This window comes from Pieris brassicae, chromosome 10 (assembly GCF_905147105.1).
Source record: "Pieris brassicae chromosome 10, ilPieBrab1.1, whole genome shotgun sequence".
NCBI lineage: Eukaryota > Metazoa > Arthropoda > Insecta > Lepidoptera > Pieridae > Pieris > Pieris brassicae.
Window position 1 is genome coordinate 14,679,030 of NC_059674.1, and position 15,932 is coordinate 14,694,961.

The window sequence follows — 15,932 nt, forward strand, 5'->3', positions numbered from 1 at the left end:
TAAATATGTTTGTACCAGATATTTTGGGGTTTTCTTTCTTCAGACAAAGTTGTTTGTGGAAGAAGGTGGATCGTTGATTAGTCTAACCACTGACTGGCTAGCCTGAAGACCCCAGTGTCGAAGGTTTATAAAGTAGTATATAGCCTTATCGTTCTGAAAAACATCTTTAACGTGTTTCTGGATATCATCGTGATTGTAGATTCTTCCTTTAAAATATGATACATTTTATTATACATATATGGTATTTTTAGGCATATTTTAAAAACATTAGGTAATCTAAAATTGACGCGATGGTCAGCTTTATGGTCACTATAAAAAAAATTATATATATTGTTAATTAATTATGCACTTGTTGTAATTTACCCTCTGTAGGTATTTCTTTTCCTTTATTGTTCCATATTAGTGTTGCCTGGAATAAATCGCAATTTGTATATTATGGTAATGAAGTGTAGATAAATATATATATACAAGGTGTTTTACAAAAAAATAGTGGATCAGTAGGATTCCTTGAAAAAAATAAATAAACATATACAATAGGCATAAAATAGTAATAATAAAACTAACAAATTAATAAAGTTACAGTTAGGTACGTTGGGAAGACAAAATGAAGATTGTGATGAGATGAATGTGATAAAAGTGTCGGCGAACTGGGTGCCCAGAATTCTTTCTGACTGAGAATTTTACAAAGCTTTTAAGATTTGTTGCAAGATATTTCCGATATTTGGCTCGACTCATGTCTATGGACGAAACATGGCTTCACCATTATGACCCGGAACTAAAAGAGCGACTATGACTTGGATGAGTTCGAAATTAAGGCGTTTCCATCCGCCAGTAAGATCATGGCCTGTTTTTAGGACAGCTAATGGGAATGAATGATCATCGAATACTTTAATCGTGAAGCCATTATTACGAGGAAGTTACACGCAAGCAACAACGTGGCAAAACATGCTAAAGTTGTTTTGTTTCAACAAGATAACGCTTCCGCGCGCTAATCCAGAGTTACGATGGCTGTCCTTCAAGAAGAAGAGTCTTCGAGTTGATGGACATCCTTCATATTCACCGGACCTAACTATTGTGATTATGATTTCTACCTGTTTCCAAAGTAAAAGGAACATTTCAGTGGCCAAAAATTTGAAGATTGTCGCCGCGATTTAAGGTTTTTGAGTCAGAGGGAAGAAGTTTTTTTATGTACATAATTTAAGCCTTGGTTAATATAAAAGTGTATAACTGTGACAGACGACTACGTCCAAAAATAAAATAACATTTAATAAAAGATAAATGCGTCACACTTTTTATTGAGACATTTTTATACACATTTTATTTACAACAGAACACGCGTACGGATAGTTCAAAATAATTGTTTACTGTTTAAACATTATATTTGTATTAAATTATCCATATACTCGATAATATATCTACATGTTATCTTCTTTGTTATTAAATAATAAACTTCTTGAAGATAAGCTTACGTAAGGTCAAATCAATTTGAACATTTTACTGCAGAGCGACAATGGCTAAATACTTCGAAAATAAAAGGATATTAGTGACCGGTGGATGTTCAGGTAAGACTAATACTTGGTTACCCAAAATCATATTAAATTTATGGACTAGTTTTGTATTGACAATATCAGACAAATCAAATGTTATATAGGTTTTGAACCACAATTAAACGATTTTTTCTACTGACATTTCTTACCACTTGGTTTAGAGAAGATCGCGGAGATTAATTAGATTCAAAAGTTAAGTTTATTTATACTACTGAACTCAATGATTTTTAATTATTAAGAAAAAAGTTATTATTGAGATGCAAACCATCACTAAACAAACAAACTTCAGGCATCGGTCGTGGTACAGTCATCGAACTTTGGAGACTTGGAGCAACAGTAGTTGCTATCTCGCATCAAGAAGAAAACCTACAAAAATTAAAAAATGAATACCCTTCAATCGAAATAGCATGTGTCGATCTACGAGATTGGGATACAACTCGAGAAATTGTCGAATCGCTTGGAATTTTTCATGGTTTGGTAAACTGTGCGGGATTTATACAGAATCAACCAGTTCTAGATTGCTCCCCGGATATTTTTGACCAGTAAGTTTTGAATCCTATAAGCCGCATTTACTTTAAATATAAAAGTGGATCGACAAAAAGTCTAATATAACTCACTCTCAAGTCACTATTCCTCCATGGAGCCCACTGGTTTCTATTTCTCTCATCATTATTATAAGCAAGGTGATCACGGATCTGTCCTCCTGAAAACACATTGCCTTTTAGGCCTAAGATTTATTTCACATTATAAGGAAGTCTTCAATTGACTAAAATAAATCCTCCATCGACAAATTGCCGGGACTCGCATGGCCTAAGGGTTTAAAATCGTAGGCTGACACTACTTAAATTAGTATTCCCTCAAGGCAAATTTAAAGCAAAATAATAGACATAAGTCGTAACTGGTACGAGCCTTAACTGACCACATAAATACGTTTCTTTAATTGTAAATTGCTAATGCAGGTGATGGGCTGGTAGGCAAGTGTTTGCCATTATATAGATATATATATATATATATCATATTAAACTCCATAAAAAATACAAACTTAACTAAAACATTAAATAAAATGTATGGAGCCACGGCGAACCATAGGTAATAGCCTTATCTAAGGACAACCAGAATTTTCTATACTGACTCCAGCCATCTTTCGCCCACTGCCATCACAATTTCATGTGTCCATTATTTGTAGCCTTTATTTGTTTTCAATAATGTTACAATAGATTTTCCTATTTTACCTTTGAACCTAGGGTCCACCCAGCTGTTAATTTTAATATAATTATGAAAATAATTGAAAAGTACCGTGATTTCGCCTTTGATACCTAATGTTGGTATAAAGATAAATGTAATAGCAGAAAAAAATGTTTTTACAGAACAATGCAAGTAAACGTTAGGGCTATAGTAAACATATCCCAAATTGTTGCCAGGAAAATGATTGATAATGAAATTACCGGTTCGATTGTTAACATTTCCTCGCAAGGATCAAAAGTAAGTATTTTTTAATGAATTAATTTCAAAGACAACATTTTTATATTTCATTGGCTGCTACCCCCGCGAACTTTGATGATTTTACTAAGCCTACCTTTTTAGTACATACCACCATGGAACGTTTGCTACGCTACCCCAGAGACTGTTCGCTTTACAGGATGAAAACTTTATAGGGTTTTCTGTGAATTTTTATCTATACCTCAGAGTTTGTCATAAGTTATTAATTAACAAAGACAATTAAGTGTTGTATGTATTTTTGTATGGTATTGTATAAAAGAATGAAAACAAAAATTTTGGGGTATTAAAAAACCATCTTTAGCATTTAGGGGGATGAAAAATAGATGTCCGATTCGCAGTCATACCGTAATACGAACTAAATAATATTTTAATTGATTTAGGCAGCATTGAAGGATCACTTGGCCTATTGCACATCTAAAGGTGCTTTGGATGCAATGACTCGTGTGATGGCATTGGAACTAGGACCCCATGGTATTCGAGTAAATACTATCAATCCAACTGTGATAATGACAGATTTGGGGAGAAGAGCTTGGGCTGATCCCGAGAAAGCACAAACTATGCTTTCTAAAATACCTTTGGGCAGGTACAGTAACATTATTTTACTAATTATTATTGAGGAGTTACACTCCATGTTAAAATGCAGGATTGCATACACATTAAGTAATCCAGTTAAGTCTTATTAAACCTTTTTTCAATATTATAATCAATGTAATTGGTTATTTTATAGGTTTGGAGAAGTACAAGAAGCAGTAAACGCCATTGTTTTCCTTCTCAGCGACAAATCAAGCATGATAAACGGTGTCCATTTACCTGTTGACGGGGGTTTTCTGGCAACATAAATAAATACACATTCTTTTATCCACTTTATTGTGCTAAAGGAATCAATACATACTGGACGTTGAAAACAATGCAAGCATAATAATAGATTTTAATATCGAAAGCATAATAATATGCTAAGCTGACAACCCCTTCACAAAATGCAACCGTACCTTTCGGGCCTATAATTTATCATTATGAAAACTATTAAGAAATGCTTTATCCCTATCAAAATTCACATCAAAGCTTAGCACATTAATTCTAACATGAAAATCAAAAAGAAATCGACTTTGCAACATCAACCGAAGAAATAGTTTACGAAGCTTCTATTATGCTTAACATCTACTTCGATAGGTTTTTATATAGGATATCTGAAAATATTTTATTTGAAATACATAAGATAAGTTTAAGTTATGCTTCACACAAAGATCGGCTACAGAAAATGAATATGCAATAAAAATATGTCAAATAATGACTTTATCACTACAACAGTTATTAAAATTACCTAGGATTATAAAAAACAGTGTTTTGGCTTAACTATCTTATAATTATTATATACAGTTAAGTTTAGTCTTTAATTAGTTAGCGGACATTTTAAAAAGCTTTCATGTCTCGCATACAAGCGTTCACAAATGAACACGAAATTTCATCCGCGTTTCAAACGGACTCGAACTTTAAACTACGTTTGACATAAGTCAAATCATAGTTTCTCGACATTTGAGTGTTCAAAGCTAGTCCGAATCTCGAGACGTTCGGATTGTACACGCAGAACGCGTCACTCAAAGGTGTACCTGTCTGAACGATCCAAGTTAATTTAGTAACCTATTTTTTTTGTAGAGGTCACATTCGACGTGAATATTGTTAGTAAAACTCACCGTGCAAAGAATCTCATAAGAGATACATCGGCCGTAACATACACTTGAAGCTAGTCACATTATAATACTAAATATAATTTGGACTAATAAAATTTTGTTGAACAAGTATTATTACCAATTGATCAGGAAATCTTCATCCATAACGGTTATTTTCATTCATATATGTAACATTTATAACATGACAAAAATGGCAAAACTTTTACCATTACCTTCAATTGCACAAACTGGTGAATGTCAATCACAGCAATACTTCGAACAGTTCTAAAACGTGGTGACAAATTTGCATAAGTATTATACAAATGACCGTCGATTGCAAGAAGTCGAAACGACATTAGTTTAAATGTTTTCGGTGTGTATGCGCAGGTGTACACAAACTTGAGGCTAGAGCATTCAAGTGTCAAGCTATACAACTTGTTTGCCAAAGCTTATTCAATGTACACCTGACTGGTACGTACGCTCGTAGTACGTATACGCCTCCGCGTATACGCACCCATCAATAATCATCCGTTACTCTGATTATGCTTTCAGAGATTTGTCGCTTTAGAGAACAATCCTAAGAAGAAATCACTCAAGTTTTACTTATCATAACGTATAAACAAGGCTTATTTTAATTTAGTAAAACAATATCATTAACGTACATTTGGATATAAAAGGCTATACATAGGTAGTTAATCAGTTACCGCCAATACTGTTAAATTGGCACACGAAGGAAACGTTTTGGAACGGATTTTGTTAAATAAATTTAATGTTATCGATTCCATTATTACAATTTAATATTAAGTGCGGAGTATTAAAACAAGAATTTAGAACAGAATATCCCAAAACCTACATTAGCAGTTATTTCGATGTTGAATCTATGTAAATATCATTGTTATAACTAAATCCTTATGGAATATACGAGGATTAATCCTATGCGAACCTCATTGTAACAAAACACTAATTATTTACATAATTGAACTCGATTCTCAGTCATATAAGATGTATAGGTACTACTAAACAAATAATTCGGATCAAAAGATGAATAATCGTGAAAGAAATTACCTAATATATACATCCAGCCATCATTAGAAATTACTTTAATAACTTAAATCAATGCACGAATATGTACAAAACTACGATGGACTAACAGGCCCTTCTTGAAGAAATTAATTGTCCTTTATTTTCAGCACATTTTCACCTTCATGGCTCCACTTTATATATTGATAAGAGATGTTATGTAACTTTTGTATGCGCTGATATTTTTTTAAAAAATCAGAAAATAAATACAGCTATGCGGTAAATGAAATTAAACAAAAAAAAAATAATTCTGCAAAAGAAATTAATTAATCATCCATTTGATTTTTAAAAGGTGTAAGTTTTGAACTTTAATGCCCGCCTTCCACTGCAGGGCATAATCTTTAATCAGTAGTGCACTGTATGCTATATCAGACATACTAATTGCAATTCCTACGGCTCGTAGATTGACAATATGAACTGTCAAAGGATTTTTATAGAAATTTTTAGCCTTTAAATTAGTTAACGCATTCCAGTTGATACATATACAACAGTCTAGAATCCATATTCTAGAACCGTATATGCGTTTTCTATTAAATAAGGCCTTTTTGATATTTAACTATACGCTGTCATAAGAAATAACGCACAATTTAAACGTTTCATCTTTTAGAACTCACGAATAAACATTCTGGAGATCAATAATTTTAACTATGTTAAATTTAACCTTTCTACGTTAACCTATGGCAGTGGCTGGATCATTTAAGCAGGCCTTTGTATGAGTTGAAATTGAATTAACAGCAAACAATTTAGATCGTATAATACGTTTCAAATATGTATAATTAAAGACAAAGTTTCGATAAATAGTATTAGACATAAGTTGCTCTAACAGTAAAATGATTAAAAGCAAATTTGGTAAAAAAATAATCGCAACAAAATGATTTGCGTTTTTCAATGAATGCAATATATCCTTGTACTAACAGTTAAAAAATTGAAATTTCAGCATTTATTTTTTATTTTTAAGCTTATTCAATATCAACTCACACGAGTTCCAAAGCTAACACATGGAAGACGAATAGCTATATTGCACACACATCGTAGGCCATCAAAAAATAAATGCATTACAACTTATAATAAAACATCTAAATATAACTGAGCATAAAGTACAATATTTCGTGGCGGCACGCCATTAGCCTATGAATTCAATAATTTACAAGTACAAAATCTATGAACGTACATTCTGTCACAGGGACGTGAGTGGTGATATGTTGCCCCTTCCTACTCACGGATACAAGTCGCGGTCGCGTTATTCACGACTAGTCGCAATTGCTGTATTACTGTGGTAATTCTGATGAGATTTAAACACACACCTACCTATTTATGTTCTACAAAAGCAATGCACTAAAACATGATTAGTACCAATGTTTTGTATGTAGGAATAATCAATATATATTTAGTTACGTGAATACATCAGAATTAGCACCGTTTATACGTGTATTATTAGCGAAACGAGCGACTTTCGCGTCCCGATCGGCCATCCGATAATAGGAATGTCGCCTAGGTGTTACGCGGCCGTTTGTGCGAGCTTCCTCACCGCCACTCTGAAACCGCTGCCACCGTAGTGCTCGGCTGCGGAGCGGCAGGTCCAGCCGTACCTGGATAAAATTAGTTAATTAACATGTGGCCGGACCGTTAAATCTATTATTCCATGAGCTGAGGCTTCAAACAAAATCTCTTTTCGACAAGCATGACCCACTATTGAGGTTTTGCTTTAGTAAATGTTTGTACCTTTTTATATATATTGTATATTCCATCTTTGGCAATCTTAGTATAATTTTTATTATAGACAATGTTAGCTAAAGAAGTACGAAATAAATAAATAAGCCCTTAAACTCTGTTAACAGAGAACTTTGAATGATATGGAAAACGTTTTTTTAGGTAATATCTAATATGTAGTTAGATGTAAATTTACACAGTGAAATATAACATAGCTTTTTTAATATTACTTTTTGAATGCAGTCGTGCCGTAAAATATTTTGATTTCTATTGTCTTAATAGTGTCATCATTTCTAAACTTATGCAAATCCCATAAAGAGCTAGTTAAGTAATTTTTAGTAATAATGCTACTCACTGGTTTCTTGTTTTTGGTTCTGATCACGATGACCTTTCGGAGGCTGGTTAGTGCGAGTATTGCCAACTGCTGAAATAATTTTAATTTATCAAAATTACATAGTATATTAACGTCTTGTAAAAAGACAGACGTATCGCTACTAAACTTTATGGTCCCCATGTATATATTTTCAAAAAATATATTATTTATTTATTTTTTTAATTCAAAGACAAATTAAAACAGAAGAGGTATTGAATTATATATATAATTATTGAAAATTAAATTAATGAATTGACGTATACGAATAGTTGAAACCATCGTTTATTATATTTTCTTTTTTATGTAATAGCAGGCAAACAGGCAGGAGGCTCACCTGATGTTAAGCGATACCACCGACCATGGACATTACCAGAAGGCTCGCAAGTGCGTTGCCCGCCTTTCAATAATTGGTAAGCTCTTTTCTTGAAGGACCTAAGTCGAATTGGTTCGGAAATACTTCAGTGGGCAGCTGGTTCCACATAGCGGTAGTGCGCGGCAAAAATTGCCTTGAAAAACGCTCAGTTGTGGAACGGCGGACGTCGAGGTGATACGGATGGTATTTTGTATTTTGCCTTGACGTCCGACAATGAAACTCAGCTGCGGGTATTAGACCGAACAACTCTTCTGAACACTCCCCATGGTAAATGCGGTAGAAGATGCAGAGGGACCCAACATCTCTACGCAACACCAAGGGATCAAGCCGCACGGAAAGTCATTGGTCGTCGACGATTCGAATCGCTCTTCGTTGAAAACGGTCAAATGGAAGGAGCTGGTTCTGGGGAGCTACCGCCCAGACGTGAGAACAGTATTCCATGTGGGGCCGAATTTTCGCTTTAAAGAGTTGCTAGCGGTAGCCCGGAATGAAGTACCGTCTCGCCTTGCTGAGCACACCAAGCTTTTTGGAGGCTAATTTAGCCTTCCCTTCCAAATGACCCCGAAACTGGACTTCATTCGACATGTCAACGCCCAATATTCCAATGTTAGCTGAGGCTTTAAGGAGAGTGCCTTCAAAGAGAGGATATATTGTATAATATCTATAATCTTAATTTAACCTAGATAAATCCACAACCGTATGGTGAAATTTATTTATCTTTTTATCTATTTATATTTACCTGGCGGACCGAATTTGAGCATATTCCAGTCAAAGACGTAATCATAGGTGAATCCTTGCCGATGAAACAATGTACGGAAGAGCTTTCGCAGGTGCCCATAATCCGGTCGCTCTTCGAACCGCAGCCGCCGACAATACTTCAAGTACAGTTGAAATTCCACCGGATGGTTCTTTAACAATTAATCATTTATTTATTCACACTATATTATAGGTAATAACACTAAAAACAATAATAAAACATTACATAGGACACCGTGTGGCCTTACCGCTATTAAGCGATCTCTTCTAGGCAACCTTAATAATAGAAAACAAATATATTTAAAGAAAACAGTTTTTCAACGGATTTAAACAAATATATATAAAATAGTTTTAAGTGCAATAGCGCGAAACTTATGCAATAATGATAATGATTAATCAAAACTTAACGACATCGAATTAGGAAGAGGAATAACATACGGGCTGATAATAAATATTAAACCCAAATGGTTTTCTACCTATGGCCTAATTACAATTATATTATAAATTTATGCAGTTTCATTCAAAAATGTGCAAGTGTCTATACTATTGCACCAAAACAACATAAATATCGGTAACCTTAGCCATAGGTTTAAAGAAATTTCTCCGAAAACTACACTTTACTCTCCACTGTCATATAAAAATAAAATCATAACCTAAAAATAGATGTTGCCGTAAACATATTATACATAACAAAACTAAATATGTGCTTATTAAATAAATACATTTTTAATTAGGCTACAGTTGCTTTAAAGCTTGTAGTACAAATATGCTTAAAATTAACTAAAACAATATATAAGATTTGAGAAAATTTAACGGAAAAAAATACAATTATTTTAAGTTGACTATTTTAGTTAAAAAACTAACATACAATTACTAAGCAAATACTCACTTTGCAAAGCTCGTCGAAGGGAGTAGACAGCTTCTTCTCGGATATCCTCTCGTACTTCTGCCGTTTTGTGGCCGCCTTCAGACCCTGCCAGGGAAGGCTGCCGCGGTTGAAGTACATTAGAACGTAGCCCAGGGATTCCAGGTCATCACGCCGGGACTGCTCTATACCGAGATGGGTATTTATCGACGCGTATCTAGCCGTTCCTGAAATAAGTCAATGGGAACATTCAGAAACATTGAGCCACTATTTCCCAAACATAACTCAACAGGCAAACTATCCACTGTTGTAAGAACATACACGTACGTACGTACATCTTCTTCGCATACATAGAAAAAAAATACAAGTCGCTCTCTAACCTTTTTAAGTCTGGGCCTCAGGTTTCCGCATCTGTTTCATTTGTTACATTAAAGGCAAATAAGCGATAAGCTTGAAACACGCTCTCGGCTTTTCGGGTATATGGGCAATCCGGTTTTTTTCACCGTTCGAGCTAATGTTAAATGAGTACACAACTCAGAAAGTCTATTGGTGCAACTCTGGAGATCGAACCTACGACCTCAGTGATAATAGTCATGCTCTGAAGCCATTAGGCCAACACTGTTCTCATATATAACTAATATGTGATTCGTCTTGACTATAATTTTAATTTAAAATAGTAATTAAATTAAAATCAAATAATCAATGTGATGTGCATTATTCATAAATAAATTAAGGTAGACATTTTTGTGTCTCTTTTTTTATCATTATTTTTACACCAAAAAGTGTATCCATCTTGCGTTGACAAACATTTTTAATATACTATGGTTGTATTTACATTTATTATTTAATTTATTTAGTAGTAATTTTTGTTAATGATAATGGATTATTAATAACTTTTAGGGAAACAAGCTTGAGAACACTCAATATACCACAATCCTTGGACACGCAGATCAAACCACGCACTACTCATTTAAATTCTGTCAAATTGTGAAAAATCTGTGCTTTTGTATAATATAATAATAATAAATTATCTAGTGTTTATCAGACATACAGCAACTTAGTAGCAAAACATCATAATGATGTAAAATCATACCTGTCAAGTTTTTGTTTTCTCTGTACGGTATATGTTGGTTGGTGCGTGGATCCTTGTATCTCTTCGCTAAGCCAAAATCTATTATGTACACTAAGTTGCCCTTTTTACCGAGTCCCATTAAAAAGTTGTCAGGTTTGATGTCTCTGTAAAAATATATTTAAATAATTAACATGATTATTTTTCTCAAAAATCAGATTGGAGATTTCATGATAAGAAAGGCATTTCATAGGGCAGAGGCTCACATTACCATGTAGTCAGTATTTAGGCCACTTGTATGTCTCATAAATATATATATATTTCAATTTCACTATTGTGACGACTGTTGCCATCATATGGAGCTGTATTAAAAGCAGTGCATTTGCTCAACACAGTCCATATATATATGATAAAGCTTTGGTGTACAGAGTATCATAGAAGAAGTGTTATCAGTTATAACAATGTTTGTGTTGCAGCTTCAATGAACACATATATCTCTGATTATAAAATTGAAATAAGATTAATGATGTATTGACCATTAATTGTATGTTTCAAAGATAAGGCCCTTTTCTCAGTTACAGTACATACACAGAGCAATGTGTTTAGAGGAACAAAAAGAATTTAGAATTTAAATAAATAGAAAAATACACTTTGAAACTTTTACCAAATTTTTGAGAAATCACTGTGGTTACTGCTGCATTTTGAGATATGATGTGACAGGTATTCAAGATTGCTATGAGTATGAGGATGTTTTGACTAGTCAACTATTCTCATTAAAAATTATCAATAATTGAGAATTGTGTAAATACCGTTGGGAGATTGTTGAAATTTAACTATCATTTGCCAAATCAAAACATGTCTAATATTTTGTGATTAAGACCTTCAACTTTACCATAAAAACTGCATAAGGCACAAGTTGTATGATAAATATTATATGATGTAAATTACACAATATAATGACGAATATGGTCAACAGGTTATCTAAACTTATGTCCTGACCTAGGCAAGTGATTGTTTAATATAAGTCACTAGCATTATTACATTTTATTTTATTTCTATGAACGCTGAAAGTACAGTGAAATAGATATTATTTTCTAGATGTATCACAAACTTAGCATTTTGTATTGAGCCATGATAAAACACTTGAGTAATTGTTGGTTGTATTGGTTACCAAGGTAAATTACATACAAACTCATTTTCATGTATGAAAATAGCCATAATCTATATCACTGATCTGAACTGATCTTTCATACTATTGAAGTGATCACAGTTCTCATGAGTATATATTTAATTATTTAAAGGTATTTGTTAAAATAGTAATTAATAATATAAAAAACATATTTATTATAATAGATTCTCATAGAACTCAAAGAACCTATTATTAATCTATATTCAATTTCATACCCATTAAGTAAGCTTGTTCTGTTATAACTGGCCATTGAAAAATTATGTTTCTTTTACAGAATTTTCTTAACACTTATTGCAATTGAGGTCAACTAAACCTAAACATTATAACCTTGCTTGCTTATAATCTTCTAAGGCAATCTTAATTCTTTAATGATTTACACTTGCTGCATATAGGTAATGCAATAATCTTTACACATATAGAACATGTCATGTCCTGACTTAAATTTAGTCCATACATTTTATGATGTAAACTAACAGGGAAAGACTGTTGAAATTACATAGATAAGTAATAAAAGATTAAAAGGAAATTAGTAATATTCAAGGTAAAAACAATAATGCATTTTAATCTCAGTGTATTAAGAAAATAACTTTGTAGTATTTTTATAACAGAAGTAGGCTTATTGGGATTTTACTTCATAAACAGTAATTCTCTACATTGCAAATGTGATCCTGTGCTATGGAGTATAACTTAAACAATCAAATGCTTTTTGTAAAGCATACATGTTATAACGTGTCTGAATGCAAAATAAAATATTAAGAAACATGTTGTAGGTTAATTATGCTTCTTCTTTATATAAATTCGAAACTATTATAGTATGCATTAATTCTTATTTAGTGACTAACCTATGAATAAAATTCCTATAGTGGATATCTTCTATGCGAGTAATAAGTTGATCAGCAAGTAACAGAACAGTCTTCAGGGAGAAACGGCGTGAACAGAAGTTAAATAAATCTTCTAAAGATGGGCCTAGTAGTTCCATCACCATCACATTGTAATCTCCTTCTGAGCCACACCATTTTATTGCAGGAATACCAACTGGTGAATTAAATTAAGATTAGTATACACACTTCTTTTATCCATATATCTTAATATCTATTTTTATCACTAAATTTTAAAATATATTTAATTAATATTGTAATTGGGAATGGGAATAATCCCTAATAGAGTAGGACTGTTAAGATCTTATTTGATAGCATCTGTAGTTTAGATGAAACATAAACCATAAACGAAACTGATTTATGTTTAATTATAATGTATATCAATATCTAGCTGCAGTGCAGTTTTGCTTATATATATATATATAAACAAAACAGATACACTTAGAGTATGATTTAAAAGAATTAAACAATAAAATATTTTTTTTTTACTTACTGCCTCCTCTCATAAGTTTATAAAATTTACTCTCTATGTGTAACTGTGGATGTCTTGTCTTTATACATTCTAATTTTATTGCTACCTCCTCTCTGGTTACAATGTTTGTGCCTATAACAATAAGAAACTTAATCAAGTTACACACTTTAAGAAAAAATAAGGTTAGGAAATGTTTGTCCTTGCTTTATGATTTATACAAAAACTATTGTGAGACTTGCAATGAGTTCAAATTATATTTACTTATATTAGGTATTAATCAACATAGATATAAGATAGTAAAGTCGAACCATGACTAATTAAGTAAAATCTTTCCAAAACCATCATCACATGGACAGGTTTATTTTTTTACTTACTTTTGTAGTTTAAGCAAATTATAGACAAGAAATACACAAAAGCTTGTCCTGCTTTAAAATACCAATTTCGTTCGAAACAAAAAAAATACAGCTGGCCTACAATTATTCCTTTCTTTGTTTACTATAATTTTCAAGGATCACATACCAAGATAAATGTCTCCAAAGGATCCAGACCCAATTTTACGGCCCAATCGATACTTATTTCCAACTCGCAGCTCCATTTTCTGCATAACTTTGAACTTAGTAAAATAACACTGACCACGGTTTCATTACTGATCGGCCATGTTTGAGATAGACGCAGATCTTACCACCTAAAGGAATATCATTAATTATCGTAAAAACTTTAATAAGATTATCTCATATACCACGTTAAGTAAAATATACTGTTATAATAATCGATATATTGACCTTTTTCACTGAAAATGAAACTTTTAAACTATTTTTTTAGGTTTTATTAAACGCATCCAACGAATTTAGAATCCTATTACAATTTTGTTCATAAAATCAAAATGACAGGATTGGTCATTGGAATTTTGGTCTTTGTTCTTAGGTTATCTGCTCTCTGCTCAATCCACAGGCTAAATATAATCTATACTCTATTTAGTGCGTATACTCTATTGCTATCAATCGTAAATATGTATGTAAATGCATAAGATTTAAATGTCTAAAATATTTTATGTAATTTTTTTATGTAGTTAATAATTCAAGTATAGTAAAATACTTTATTTAATAAACACCAAATAATATGTTGCACCTTGAAGTTATTCAACGTTTTAAATTTTATTAAGAAAAACGGGTATGAATATTTTCTAAAACTATTTGTTTTATATTTCTAGGTTATAATGATTTAAATAATCAATATAGAATTTAAAAAAAACATATGCATGTTCCCTGAAACTGAAAAAATTCTTAAGATATTCGAACATATACTATGTTCGAATATCTGTGTCTTCTATGTTATAGACCCTATACAATTAATTTATAGTTTGACGTAAAGCGGAAATAAGCTTAATAGCAAAGTGGTTTACATGAAGTCCCAAGTATAACGAGATAAGAATAGTTTGACTATGTTGAATTTTAAATATAAACATGATTTTTTTTCATAGAACAGGCGGCAAACGGACAAAAGGTTCATATGACGTTGAGTAATACCGCAGCCCATAGACACTCGCTGCTAGAGAGCTCGCAAGTGCTTTGAAGACCGTGTTTTTAATAAATTTTACATTTCATGATTAAAAATCGTATTACTACAATCTAAAATTACTTATACAACAGTATCTACTTGAGGAATCGATTGAGTTTCAAATTTCTTTGAATTAAGTTACAGGTAAAAAAGCTACGTATCATGAAATATTGTTTTTCAATGATTTCATTCACATATATAGTACATATTATTATCGATTATCAACATAGGTACATACGCATTAAAAAGAAGTTTACAGTTTCAAAATACGATTTTCCTTGATTTTGCTTGCAGTCAATCAAACTAGTGCCCAACTATTATATGTAAATACTCTGTATTAAAAATTGTCAAGGTGATTAAAGATTTTAGAGTTTTAAATAATAGAAAACTTCTATTAGATACTCATATTAATAGCACAGTTCACAAACTTCTAAAATCTTGGAAGTATTCATCTTAAAAACATCAACAACCACGTAGAGTATGCCTCGCATGAATAGAACCCACAATACCTATGCCTCATACAAAATACATTTATCATTGTGTGTCCAGTACAAAGCTAAACTCTCAGTTAGGCGTAAGATAGCAGATGTTACATATTCAATGCAACTGTAGCTAAACAGTTAAAGTAGACTGTGTCTGACTGTCTTATGTTACTAAACATCTAAAATCAACACCAATTATAGAGGGAACAGCTTTATGGTTAGGGCGGCGGGTAAGTTTAACAATATAACTGTTGATATTGACCTGATGTTCGCCTCAAGCAGATCTTCCACTTTCACTGTAATAACAGTAAATTTACTGTATTTTAGACTTTTCTACTGTATACTGTAATGATAAAATACAGTCTAGGAGCGATGATAAGCGACGAAAAGTTGCAGAAATAAAATTATCGGCCT

General features: G+C 32.3%; 2 protein-coding genes across 2 annotated transcripts; one reads left to right on the forward strand and one right to left on the reverse strand.

The window, feature by feature from the left end:
- Positions 1-1,386: 1,386 nt before the first annotated feature.
- On the forward strand, positions 1,387-3,905 carry LOC123714840 (L-xylulose reductase-like). Its single transcript, XM_045669431.1, has 5 exons — positions 1,387-1,562; positions 1,837-2,089; positions 2,915-3,029; positions 3,428-3,630; positions 3,775-3,905. Exons 1-5 carry the CDS (start codon positions 1,511-1,513, stop codon positions 3,884-3,886), a joined length of 735 nt encoding a protein of 244 aa, XP_045525387.1. The 5' UTR covers positions 1,387-1,510; the 3' UTR covers positions 3,887-3,905.
- Positions 3,906-7,140: 3,235 nt separating this feature from the next.
- LOC123714839 (casein kinase I) lies at positions 7,141-14,363 on the reverse strand. The gene is made up of 9 exons (XM_045669429.1): positions 14,262-14,363; positions 13,999-14,164; positions 13,501-13,611; positions 12,972-13,164; positions 10,965-11,107; positions 9,896-10,098; positions 8,990-9,158; positions 7,860-7,928; positions 7,141-7,383 (listed from the first exon to the last, which is right to left on the reverse strand). Exons 2-9 carry the CDS (start codon positions 14,081-14,083, stop codon positions 7,319-7,321), a joined length of 1,038 nt encoding a protein of 345 aa, XP_045525385.1. The 5' UTR covers positions 14,084-14,164; positions 14,262-14,363; the 3' UTR covers positions 7,141-7,318.
- Between the last annotated feature and the right edge of the window lie 1,569 nt (positions 14,364-15,932).

Coding starts and splice junctions, on each gene's coding strand:
- LOC123714839 (XM_045669429.1), bottom strand. CDS start 14,083: ATGCAGAAAATGGAGCTGCGAGTTGGAAATAAGTATCGATTGGGCCGT. Junction 13,165..13,500: donor TAAACTTATGAGAGGAGGCA/GTAAGTAAAAAA, acceptor TTAATTCACCAG/TTGGTATTCCTGCAATAAAA. Junction 9,159..9,895: donor CCTTCGACGAGCTTTGCAAA/GTGAGTATTTGC, acceptor TAATTGTTAAAG/AACCATCCGGTGGAATTTCA.
- LOC123714840 (XM_045669431.1), top strand. CDS start 1,511: ATGGCTAAATACTTCGAAAATAAAAGGATATTAGTGACCGGTGGATGT. Junction 1,563..1,836: donor AGTGACCGGTGGATGTTCAG/GTAAGACTAATA, acceptor AACAAACTTCAG/GCATCGGTCGTGGTACAGTC. Junction 3,030..3,427: donor TTTCCTCGCAAGGATCAAAA/GTAAGTATTTTT, acceptor TAATTGATTTAG/GCAGCATTGAAGGATCACTT.